The sequence below is a fragment of the Malaya genurostris genome, chromosome 3 (assembly GCF_030247185.1).
Source record: "Malaya genurostris strain Urasoe2022 chromosome 3, Malgen_1.1, whole genome shotgun sequence".
Taxonomy (NCBI): Eukaryota; Metazoa; Arthropoda; class Insecta; order Diptera; family Culicidae; genus Malaya; species Malaya genurostris.
Genome location: NC_080572.1, coordinates 263549255 through 263562647, shown reverse-complemented (window position 1 = coordinate 263562647; position 13393 = coordinate 263549255). Strand labels below are relative to the sequence as shown.

Here is a 13393-nt window from a genome sequence, read left to right as displayed (position 1 = left end):
CGTGTAAAGTCTGAACATGCACGAAATTCCGTTTAATCGGGTTGCCTTCTGTGATGTGTTCAAACGGAAACAGATTTCTCCATATTTTTTGTGACAGGCTAAACCAAATTTATGACGACTAAATGACATACCGAACTGGTCACCCATTCACCTCATCAACAATCTGAACAACCTTATAGTGTCAGGTGTACAACTTTGCTTCCGCCGTTTTCCGATAGGTGGCTGTACCGGCTTAGGCTGGTCAAAATACATAGATGATAATGCCTTTAAAGTGAGTGTGTACAGTGCCTAACGAATTGTCATCGCCGTTTCAGTGACAGTTGTTTTTGTTTTCGTATTTTTCACGCTCGAAAATGTCTGTTTATGTGCCCAATTCTCGCCATTTGCGGGAAGTTTTACTTTTCTGTTACAATTCGAAAAAAATGCAGCTGAAGAGCATCGAATGCTCTCAGAAACTTATGGTGATGCTGCTCTAAGTAAATAAACGTGTCGGGAGTGGTTTCAACTTTTTAAAAATTGTGATTTCGATGTCGAAGACAAACATGGTGATGGAAGAGAAAAAACCTTAAAAGATGAACAACTAGAAGCATTGCTTGATGAAGATTCGTGCCAAACGCAAGAAAAGCTTGCCGAATCGTTGGGAGTGAGTCCGCAAGTCATTTCAAAACGTCTCAAGGCCCTGGACATGATTCAGAAAGAAGGAAGCTGGGTGCCGAGTTGAAACCGAGGGAAATCGAGCGCCGTCTATTTGTATGTGAGCAACTGCTTCAAAGACAAAATCGTAAGGGGTTGTTACATCGAATCGTAACCGGTGATGAGTAGTGGGTTCGATACGATAATACTAAACGCAGAAAATCATGGGGAAAGCCCGGGCATGATACTTCATCGAAGGCAAAACCGGTTATGATTTGTATTTGGTGGGATCAGCTCGGTGTGATTTACTACGAGCTCTTAAAACCGGGTGAAACCATCACAGGAGATCGCTACCGAACGCAACTGATGCGCCTTAGTCGCGCGCTAAACGAAAAGCAGTCACAATATCAAGAGCGACATGACAAAGTCATCCTCCAACACGACAATGCTCGGCCTCACGTCGCAAAAGTGATGAAAAAGTATCTGGAAACGCTGAAATGGGAAGTCTTGCCCTACCCGCCGTATTCCCCAGATGTCGTCCCTTCTGACTTCCACCTATTCCGTTCGATGGCACACGGCCTGGCAGATCAACATTTTCAATTCTTCGAAGAGTTGGAACAATGGATTGCTTCATGGATAGTGTCAAAAGAGGACTTCTTTTTTCGAGCCGGGATCCGAAAATTGCCGAAAAGATGGTAGAAAGTTGTCGCTAGCGACGGACAATACTTTTAATAATACATCTGTAAGCACTTTTTCGCAATAAAGCTTTTAATTTTGGAGAAAAAGACGGAAGCAAAGTTGTACACCTGATAACATTTCTTGAAGGTTTCAATTTTGATTTGCAAATTGGCTCCAGGATTGCATATTTTCATGACATAGAAGGTATGTCTAGTCAGATGACTCACTAAAAAGAGTCAGTACAGTAAAGCAATAAATTCTGATATTAGACTCTTCACAAATTTTATTGAAATTTCTCCATGACCGAAACACTTTTGTGCATGCTCGCAGAAATTTCTAGAAAATACACAAAAGCAGATGCGGTGTTATCCTTCATGTTAATGTTCAAAGAAAAAATGTTACAAAATGGTTGGAGATAATACCAGGGAAAAATAATACGAGCAATTCCAGAAATGCTTAGCAGATCATCAGACTCGACCTTTTCCGATTTGGATGAAACTTTGCACATGGCTTCAGCATGGCAAACCATAAGTTTTGAACCAATGGAGAAGTCAGTCCGACTCACGACTGATTTTTAAAAAGGGCGTATGTATTTTTGCATTTCACAAAAGTTGCCTTTTTCAAATCGTTGTAACTCGGAAACCGTTAATTTTACAAAAATGGCGTTCAGGAAGAAGTTGTAGGGATTGGGCACTCTAAAAATATATACACTGAAAAAATTTTTGATTTTTTCTCAATAATTACAAAATAATCCGAAAAAATTAAATGAAAAAAGCATAGTTTTAATTTTTTTTTGATAATTTTTATTTTAAAGCTCTTATTAAAACCTACAGATTGATGGCTATCCCATCCGTGCCTTTTGAAAAATGAAGAAGTTACAGCTAAAACAATTTACAGATATATTCGAAATTTCAAGTTCTCGTTGAAAGATAATCATTTAAACAGTAGAATATTATTCTACAGGTTGAAGGCAATAAATTTGTTCATGATATCCAAATCGGAGAAGGTCGATTCTAATTTTGTCACTTTTTCGTCTACTCATTCCTGGAAATGCTCATGCGATTTCATCCCGGAGCGTTTCTGACCGAAATTTCTGGGAAAAAATAGCTAACTCCCACTTTTATGTACGTTTCATTTTCAACTCGTAAGTGCATTAGCAGATCATATTTATTCGCTAGTGCAACTTGGCAGTTTATCATGAACAGCTAAGCAGACTTAAAGTTCAAAGTTCAGCATCTAAATGTCCTGTTAACTCCTAATGAAAACTGAATTTTGTTAAATTTCCCCTTTTTCTGACATCTAAAAACGAAATTTTTCTTCTGAATCTGTAGCGACGTTGCGTGACACTGGAATAGTAGTGGAAAGCCAACAACAAGACATTTTATTTGCCACCATCGTTTGCCAATGGGTTCCAAATTTATGACCATCCCAACTGGTCACGATTCGGTGGAAAAAAGTCTAAGCACTTTTTAATACGAGTCAATTAAGATGAAAGATCTCTATCGGCCGGCGGGCTGGCGTTCCGTCTTCCTACCGCAGCCCACGCATCGCACTGTGCTTTGATCAATTCGAGTCACATGGGCCATAAATATTCGGACACGAAATTTTTATTGCTTTGCAATATAAATGGTCATTCAGTCCGGAAGGACATTCACTCTACTGGGAAGTTGATTTTCTTTCTCATCTAAGAGATAACTTCTTTTTTTCCTGGAATGCTGCCAGTAATCTGCGCTTTCAGTGGTCGGCTAAATTGAAATGACCAAATGTTCGAAACTGCAAACCCGAGACAGTGCAAGCATCATAGAAGCTAATTTCAAATGTCGAGTAGTAAATTACAGTCAACTTGCGGTCACCGAAGTTAGACCGAAACAAACCCCGCTATCCACCGCAAACCGAAATGAGCTAATCTACATAGCAAATTTGTTTTCGCAACTCGAGCCCATCCTCTGAGTTCTTACCTTTCTTCAGAGTGCTGTTACTCCAGAAAGATCGGAATGAAGAGATGGAACTTCTGGGACTGACCTGAAATTCACCACCGGGTTGTTGTACAAATTAATAAAATAATTGCCACACCATTTGTTAGAAGCGTCACCGCACTCAGACACGGGTTTCATGAGTTTTTGGAGCGGTAGCAGTGGAAGGCACAATTTATATGGAAGCCCTCTTTTTGCTCCGATTTAGTGAAAGGTGATATGAATAAGTTGGGGTCGGTTTTGGTTACAATCAACTAAATGTTGGAGCTATTTTAATTTGAAATTTAAATTAAACGCCACGGGGTTCGAATTTTGGATTTAAATTTTCGCTAAACAAATTCGAAATACAACTCTGAAATACTAAACTGATTGTAATTTTCATTATCTTTGTGTACATTTAAAAGTACAAAAATGATATCTGCTGTTTCATTAGTCAGTCCTTTTCAATCTGTTTTTTTTTTTCGTTAGTTGCTGATAGAAACGTAAATCAAGTTCTACGTTTTAACAAGATCAAAAACGATTCGTTAAATTTTACGGGTTAGATTCCTTTCCCCGAGAGCAGTTCTGACGAATGGTTTAATTCGTAGAAAGGTCAATTAGAACACTCTTGAGATGTGCGTGCGGTACATGTATACTGTGCACGGTTGTTGAGGTTTTATTTTTAACCATACCTTCTAAGGCATAATACTGCTATCGAATCGTTATACATTTATTATTCTCAATTCTCAATTGCGCATACAAAAATACTTGGAAGCATGTTGTACGATATATTATACGAGTCTGTGGAGTAGCAGAGAAGCGGCAACATATAAATGTAATTAACTTCTACTGGTCCAAAACTTTCGACAAAGTCGCCATCTTGTTGCCGAAAAATTGAGTAGACTTGGGTTTCCGGATTGGCAGATTCGATTTATTTATCCATTCTTGCGTGGATTCTACGCTTCAATTACGAATTGGCCACACAAAATCATACTTCGTTTGGAATATCTTCAGGTGTCCCTCAAGGAAGCCACCTCGGTCCACTGCTCTTTGTTCTATGTATCTACGACCTCTGCCAAGTGATAAATTCTCCAGAATTTTCGTAGCTTGTTGATTCAGTGACGGTTTTTCCAGCATAAAATCTGCATAAATCCTGTATTGATGTGCCAACTGAGAGGTGAAATACTAACGGAATGGAACTCATCATACGAACAGAAATATAAAGGTTTGTAAATAAACTTTTTCTGTTTGATCGAATTTTGATTTGCTCATTTTGGTTTGAAATTTTGTCGACGATTAGAAAAAAATCTACAATTTTAAAAAATCCACATATTCTTGAAACACTGTAACTACTTTGTCCATTACTTATCCATCTTATCCATATCAAAAGATGAAATAATAAACAAGAATATCTTTTTCGAGATGGATGTATTTGCTGATTGTACATATATCTCATTCAAAACAACGTCTCCTCTACTGCTAATTGCAAAAATAATTCCAATAATCGAGCATATGTGCATATATCATCAGACACTAGCCCATATTAGAAACTATTTTTATCGACAAATATGTTAAATAACAGACAAAAAGATCCAAACTCTGTTATACTTCCAGGAGTGGTTTATGATCCTTAATAGTTTGTCTATTCCATTATGCATGGTCTCAAGGATTACTTTGCCGCCACCCTAAAATTGTTGCGCCCGGGGCGAATTTGGTGTATCAAAGTAGCAAAAAGTTCTAGTTTTGGGCAAACAAGGAAAAACATAACTAAACGTAGACAGCAGTGACATTCAATGGCGTCAACACCGAACACCAATAAGCATTATTATTGACATTCATCGCAAGTTAGTTTTGTGGTAAAATGTTTAGCCACCAAATAATTATTTTGCATTACAAACCAACGTTTCGATGGAATGAATTTTCTTCTTCAGGGTAAATTGACAACGAATATTTTCATCAACTAGACTGTTGATTAATCTGAATTGCTATTCGGCGGAAGTGTCTGTTGTAGAGTAGCCGATCCCGTTGCCGAATATTTTCAATGTTACATTTATTTCTCGAAAAAACATGGATATTCCTTACAAACGTCGGTCTACTACACAAAAGAAAAAACATCAACATATTCCAAAAAGGTGACAGAAAAATCAGAAATTTGTCTAGTCTGAAATTTTTCCAGTTATCTGAATTTTTTTTTTTGATCGATCAGTATTCAGAATTCTAAACACACTTTTACTATCAATAGACACTTTCAATTAATAGTCATATATTTTAGCAAAATCGGTATTTAAGAGGTGTCTATAACTACTAAAATGCTAATTAGTAATTGTATGTCGATATTATAGAAGCGTTTCATTTGAATAAATTATATCTGCTGGAACGAAAGATAAGAAGGTTTTATGCCTGTTGGGGAAGGAGAAATAAAATCTCAGCTCCACTGGATGTTTATCTTGCTTCTAAATTTATAAAGCAAAATATTATTTATCTTTATCTTCATGTCGTCAATGTACAACAGTTTATGCTACCTAGGTATGTTACCTTACAGTTCAAAATAAATCACTAAACATACGATAAGTTCAAACTCAATTTGAATTCCTTTTTTTTTCAATACCTCGTCCTTACTAACGCGCTGAATATACGAGTCTGTCACACTGATTTTCACTTAAAAATAAATTTTATGATGTGCACAAAAATAGGCTAAACCCTAAATGAATTATATTATGTCATAATACAGTACCAGTAGGATTCTATTGATTACTTCAGAAATTCCTGAAATTAACGCTGAAATTGAAACGAAATCAGGACTGACTTGTTCCGATTTGGATTAAACTTTGCATACATCATCGGTATGACAAACTACTTGTACGTATGGAAAGACCAATAACACTCAATATAGATTTTTAAAAAGGGGTTATGTAGTTTTGCACGACAAATTTTTAATCGTTATAGGCTGAATGCTTAGAACAGTTTTTAGAAATCGATAAAAAAAACTCTAAGGAAATATACATCGAAAAATAAACACCACATACAGCTAAAAATCTTTAAGTGTCTGATAAAAAATAGTAATTCAACACATCGAAAGCAATAACTGTGCTTATAGCGACCTTCCATATAGAAGTAGCCGTTTTCGAAATATTTAGATCACTTTTTAATGAATTACGCCAAAGTTTAAGTCTAAAATAAAACTATTCAAACTAGAATTTGATTTTTTCGGTGAAGTTGAAAATTTCATGTCTTGCATTTATCGACCAAATTTTGACCTAAAATTTTCAAAAGATTGGGATTTAAAAACGGAATTCTTCAAACGAAATATCCACGAACTATGAAAATCGTTAAACAGTGAAACAATCAGCGTTTTCAAACACAAAAAAAAGGGAGCAGGTCATTTCACCGGAAGCCATTTCGCCGAATGACATTTCACCGAAAGTCACTTCGCCGAATGCCATTTCGCCGAAAGTCATTTCGCCGAAAGTCATTTCTCCGAATCCTTCAATAGTCTTCATATCGTGATTGGAATTGATTTGAAATAAAGACAAATGAAATTACCCTTTCGGCGATATGACCCTCATCCCAAAAAACTGTTTGTCATATTTTCAATGTTTTCTCTGGACTGTACGAGGTTTTCAACGCAACTTATCCAATTATTGAAGATATTGGTTCAGTGGTTCTAAATTTATACATTGATAAATACATGACTTGAAAATTACGAAAAATTAAAATAACGCATCGCCAATTTTCTGATTTGTTATGAAAAAATGTTTCAGAATAAAAAAACAAAAAATCATATTGTGCCTTTTGTTTACTAACCATGGAAATAATTAGAACTATATTCAATTGACGTTTGCAAACACAAAACTTCAACTTATCGTATTCAAATATATTTCCTTAAAGCTAGACATTTTTTGATAGCATACCCAAAAATTGATGAAGCAGGCCAAGTCTAAAACTTTTCAATGGAGAGCAATTGTACCAAATATAACAAAATTCTGAGAGATAACGATACGATAACGTTTTCACAAAGATCTGCTGTATAAATATTATTGTTGCTTTTTTTTATTCCTCGATCGATTTCGTGGAACTTCTCCGACACCAGCTATTTCACAAAAAATTGAATTTGCAAATAGTTTTTCAAAATCAGGTGAATTTTTGAAAACTTTTGGAATATGTTTTAAATATATCTTTCGAATTGATTTTCCCCACTTTACAGATACAACAGTTTTAAAACTGAAAATTTCTGACTTTCAGTCCATGCTAAGTTAATAAGTATTTTTCACATTAACTGTTCAACAGAAACTGCTAATGCACCAATGAGCCGAAGACGATATCAAGATATATTACTTCAAAGTGTTATTTTCAAAATGAAAACAAACTGCAACACATTTCCTTTACAGTGTATACTTTTTCCACGTAGTCCTGAAAACCACCTAACTATTAAAAATTATTAAGGTATTCTTTAGAAAATTCCAAGCAAGAGATCGAACTGAAACTAGATGACTTACGTATTCAATTGAAAATTGATAAACGGTGCAATCATGAACTTCAAAAACAGTTCAAAAGCATTCCATGAGCCAAACTTACCCCCAAAAACCATCCAATTCATTCATTGGATACGGAGCTCTTTTCTCGGGAGGATAGCGCATCATATCACACGCCACTCCTCGTTCCGCACCGACCGTTGACCACCGTTGGCATAACAAATAAAAAAGGGAAGCACCGTTGAAAAATTGAGATAGTGGATGACGACACAGCGCGGATTATATTCGTCTAGGTGTGGCTTCTTTTTCGGTAGCATCCGGGTGTTGGCAGTGCACGGTGCGAGCCTTGGCCCGGAATGATAGAGACCGCACTCCATTGTAAAAACCACAAAGCTAGTGTGAAAAATGGGCTCCATCGGGGATAAAATTAAATTCCCAAAGCTACAATTTGCTGTGCTTTGTGTGTTTATTTGCGCAAATAGGTGATGAGATTGCCGGATACAGAATCTGTCAACGTGGCAGAGAATGTGTGAAACAGGTTTTAGCAAAATGCAACTCAGGACGTTTTCACGGCAATCCTACCAGTTTATTCTCGAGGATTGGACGACGTGATTGGAAATGTTGATGCTTTCAGATTGACCGCTATCAAGTTAGGCAGGATGTGCGGTACACTGTAGTTTGGTTTATTATGATATATGATTGCTGACAGATTTCTTGAGCGTTTTTCAATATTATCAATTCAATTTGGTTCATCTTCAACTAGCTATATAAAACAAACAGCTTCGAACTACTACTATGCTTTTTTTCTCGTGGTGCGATGGAAGCTAAACCTAATAAATAGAAAAAATGTTTTTCTTGTATACATCTTCTTCACATTATTTTCAAATTCAAATTCATCTTTATCACATCATTGTGGACACATAGTATTGGGAGTTAGATTCGTTTGAAGGGTGGCTGGTTTCCTTCACGATCGACTTTGCTGATTTTGTTAAGGATGCGAAATTCATTGGTAAGTTTGGAAAGGGTACTGCAACAGAATGTCAACGACTACAAATAGCAGAGTTCTTAAATCTCTATTTATGAAATTGCCATTTAAAATCTTTATTCTAATATATGTTAAACTTTCAAAAAAATGTTTTTATTCCCTAGAATAATATATACTAAATGCAAGTAAAAATTCAAAATTGATATTTTATAATAAGTCGAATTTTTTTATTTACGTTTCGTCTTTGATTCATCAGTGCATAACAGTAAATGTTTAACTGCCACGCCACTCAACAGTGGCATTAAGCAAACATTTTACATTAAGCAGACGTAAAGTTATCTCTACTTGTACTTCGGTACATGTTTCAGTGTCTTCACTATATAGATAACTGTACGTTTGCTTAGCGGTTTATATTAAACTGCTGAGCGGCGTGGCAACTCAGCATGAACTGCTATGCAATGATGACGCACAGGCGAAGCGTATATACAAAAAAACAGTCATGTGCGCTCAGTACAAACCAGTTACTTGTAACCATATCTAGCCCCGGGGCTGCATTGGTACATGACAATAGCGCAAAATGGAAACTCCACCATAAAAAAACTTTTTAATGTACCTAGTGGTGTGGTAATACCTTTCTCTTGCCATTTCAACAATCTCATTGAAACATTTATTAGATTCTATTCTCGACTATTAGTAGAATGAGCATATCGAGTAACCTAGTAGTTGTCAAACGAGTCTAAGCCTTTCGAAATCTCCGAGAAATCTTGATGTATTAAAAAACACTGGGATTTGTCGGTCACGTCACATATACGGTTACCTCTGCCGAACCGTAAATGGTCACCATAACCATTCTAAACTTAATCAATGACATTGCATTGTTATATTCATTGAAAATTCAATGCAATCCGATATAGATATAGAAAAACTCATCACGCTTGCTTGCATTTTTCGGACGACGGTTTTGAGGTAGTCAGGCACATATCAGTTCTGATGTACTACTAAACGAGTATAAAAGGTAAACTTGAAAACCGTTCATTTCTTCTAGTGCATTAAAAGGAACTGGATATCGAGATGAGGTTCTTCCACGAACATCAGTAACAACAAACGTGATAAAAAACGTCAAACGCCGTCCTCTCATTTGGACAAAAATCGCATTCAGCAACTGAAGCTGAATTCGGGAGCTGAATATTGGATTGAAATCTGTAAATGAATTCTAAAACTATTTTGGCCCACCTTAATTTTGAACTTAATTTCAGGTTTAGAATTTAATTTCAAAATTCTGTTTTTGCAATGACTGAGCGGAAACATATATTGGAGAAGCCAAATGAATGAAAAACTAACAGAAAAGATGAATTTTTGGAAAAAGATAGGCTCAGAGACAGGACTCGAACCTGCGTTCTTATGCATTCCGTGCATACGCGCTACCATTTCGTCACTCTGAATCTTAATTTAGTCACTCTAAAACGCCACACAGACACAGTAGAACGTACATCGAACATGGTCTACATCCTGGCCGTCACCCGAACGATACCTTACATCCAAACATCTTCTCTGTCCATCAAACACTAGTCTTCTCGCTTTATACCTATTTCTCCGATCAAGCATTGAGTAGGAGAGTGTATTTATAATCGCTTGTCACCTTCTTTAATGGTGCCAGTCGCTGGCTGGACATGGACAGAGAAGATGTTTGGATGTAAGGTATCGGTCAGGTGACGGTCAGGATGTAGACCATGTTCGATGTACGTTCTACTGTGTCTGTGTGGCGTTTTAGAGTGACTAAAACAAGATTCAGAGTGGCGAAATAGTAGCGCGTATGCACGGAATGCACAAGAACGCAGTTTCGAGTCCTGTCTCTGAGCGTATCTTTTTCGAAAAATTCATCTTTTCTGTTAGTTTTTCATTCATTTGGCTTCTCCAATATATGTTTCCGCTCAGTCATTGCAAAAACTGAACTAAGTAATGGCGGCTTTACGTCAAACAACTAAAATTAATAAATCGTTCAAAATTCTGCTTTAGAATTTAACTCCCGAATTCAGCGTCTGAATGCTGGAACTGCGTTCTGAAACTGGATTTCAGAGCTAAATTAAGTTTTGGGATTCAAATTCAGAATTCAGTTCTAGAACTAAACTGCAACTGAGTTTTGACCCTATTTAGTACTCAAACTCAGGTCCAGTTTCTGAATTCAATAAATCGTTTTTTTTTTTTAGAACTATTAAAATATTTCTTAAGAACTATACGAGTTTTCCTACTATGTAAATCTATCATTCCGGTTGGATCAGGTCCAGAGCTCGTTTCCAGTTCCAGTAACAATAATTCAATTCAGAATTGAATCAATTGCGGGACGTTTGCAGAGCTAGTTTCCCTTCAAAAAAGATTGATTGCGTCATCCTGCTGCTGGTCGCTTGCATTGGAGCAAAATACAACGAAAAATGGGCAACGATGGCGAACATTATGAAAAATTAGCTCTTCTAATGGCTCCAAATGTTATCTAAAGAACTATGAAGATTTCTTCTTTGCAAATCAGAGATTAAAACCATCAGTTTAGTGCAAATCTAGAATAATTTGATTAGCTTTATGCAATCTTCGTAGTGCAAAATTCGCAACAGTGTTTAATATCGTATGGAATTACACAATTGATCCTTCTGAATGTCAGAAATTAATCCCGATATTGACATCAAAATTCTGCTTTTTTACTCTCATTTGTTCTGCGTTATTCAATTATGTGGTAGAAAATATTTGCTGCCAAAAAGTCTATCTTTAGTATAAATGTTACAATACAACACATACCGTTACAATTCTGGAAACATAGCAGTAAAAGTTGTGAAATTCACACAATCAACTCATACGAACGCTTATCATATTTATTCGTATTCACGTGCTCCGGTTATGTCAGTGACATTACTCACTCGCCCTTTTTTATAATCAACAGATCTCTACAATATTTTTAGGATTATTTCGTTAAAATGATAGCTTTTTATTACATTTCACCAATTGTGATTGAAAATATGCTTCGTAAATGCCAAAGATTTTTCATGTTGAAACACAGATTTTAAGCAACTCTGATGCGAATGTGTAAATGACTGTTATATCTACCGCAACTAATTTATTTGAAGCATAAATAGTCGGGAAACCGTCAGAATATAAGACTTTCCAAGAAGGAAACTCTAAAAGTTACCATAATGATAGGAAATTCCAAAAGATAATACTTAGAATAAATTCCGAATAGTCAGATTTTCAAATCCAAGACTTATAAATGAATCATGCCTGAAACAAATCACAGAATTTGCTGAGACTGGAAAAGAAAGACGCATTCCGTAAAAGAAGGTAGTTCCAGGACTTAGATTATGTTATCCAACTACCTGTTCTCGTAATAAACACATATTGTTCCTAAATTTGTCTCTTCACACATAACCCATCAATGACTTTTGCGCATAATTAGCCGATCATACAAACACTTGAATCACGACGCTAATCAAAAAGGGAATTCCCCATATTCAGATTAAAAACATAACAGCTCAGATTGTTGCTCTTTTTTTGTACTGTAGAGTACAGTCGTATTCGTTCACCAGCTAAAGATGGGTGCGAGTCGTGTAGTCTTCCAATTGTGCTGTTTTGCAATCCTATGGTTGACGATTCAAGGAAGAGCAATTGATTACGATCTCTGTATGATACGACACGTAATATTTGAAATGGGAATATAAAATATCCAGCATTTCTTGCAGACAATGAAATATCCGAAAATTTCCAATCAACAGCGGAGGTAAGTACAACAGTAGCAACCACGACTACAACGGAGCAGAAGACCGAAACTACAACCGAATACAAACACAAGGACATCATTCAAGCGTACACAGTGAAGGTTCCGCAACTGCATTCAATCCGTCATGCTGCCGGAACGCATTATTTCGCGGTTCGGGCGGATGAAGATTTGACCGAAAAATTGCTGGAGGTACAGCGAGAAGTATTCGATAGGGTAGGTTCAACGATCATATAACCGTGAATCATTATATTGTTCTACATGTATTACAGCCTTTCTCCCGCACACCACCGCCAAGGAGAGTTGCTCCACCTAAGAATAAATGAAGTGTCGGTTAAGCGAAATTTTGTAGTGATGATTTTAATCGAAAAACTGAATGATCTACAAACAGAACAAATAATAATCTCCTTAAATGACCACATCCTGGAAAAGAAAACTAGCAACTTTTTATAATGCAGCTTTTGTACCAAAAAAATCATTAGTTGAAATTCTGCAAAACACTTTTAGTACGTAAAAGAACTAAACAACAAAACAGAGTCCAATGATCAATTTTGTCACTTCTGACTTCAGTAGCAATGAAATATATCTGTTTGAAATATTAGGCAGTATAACGATACTACAGTTACTTCTTTACGATACTTCACGTCTTCCGTACCACTTTAACCACCCGAACACACCACAAAAAAGCAAACTAAATTCACCTCTCATACTGTTAAGCACCAGCAAACCAACAACTTATGCCCTTTTCGTAACAGTTTTCCCCTTTTTCGTAGCAGTGACCACTCTCAAGCCCACCCCCTCGGGCTGCAATTTATTAGGCACGCCATTAAGTGGACAGCGGAAAAATTCGCTGATTAAAAACATTTATTATGCGCGAAAAGCGGCACACGTTCCTGTGACCGGGCAACCGGGAGGT

General features: G+C 36.5%; 2 protein-coding genes across 16 annotated transcripts in view; one reads left to right on the top strand and one right to left on the bottom strand.

The window, feature by feature from the left end:
- LOC131436556 (calmodulin-binding transcription activator 1) overlaps positions 1–13393 on the bottom strand; it is a 477355-nt gene that overhangs the window by 348455 nt on the left and 115507 nt on the right. The gene's annotated exons all lie outside the window — the stretch shown is intronic.
- On the top strand, positions 12278–13078 carry LOC131436561 (uncharacterized). Its single transcript, XM_058605348.1, has 3 exons — positions 12278–12383; positions 12443–12693; positions 12750–13078. Exons 1-3 carry the CDS (start codon positions 12296–12298, stop codon positions 12801–12803), a joined length of 393 nt encoding a protein of 130 aa, XP_058461331.1. The 5' UTR covers positions 12278–12295; the 3' UTR covers positions 12804–13078.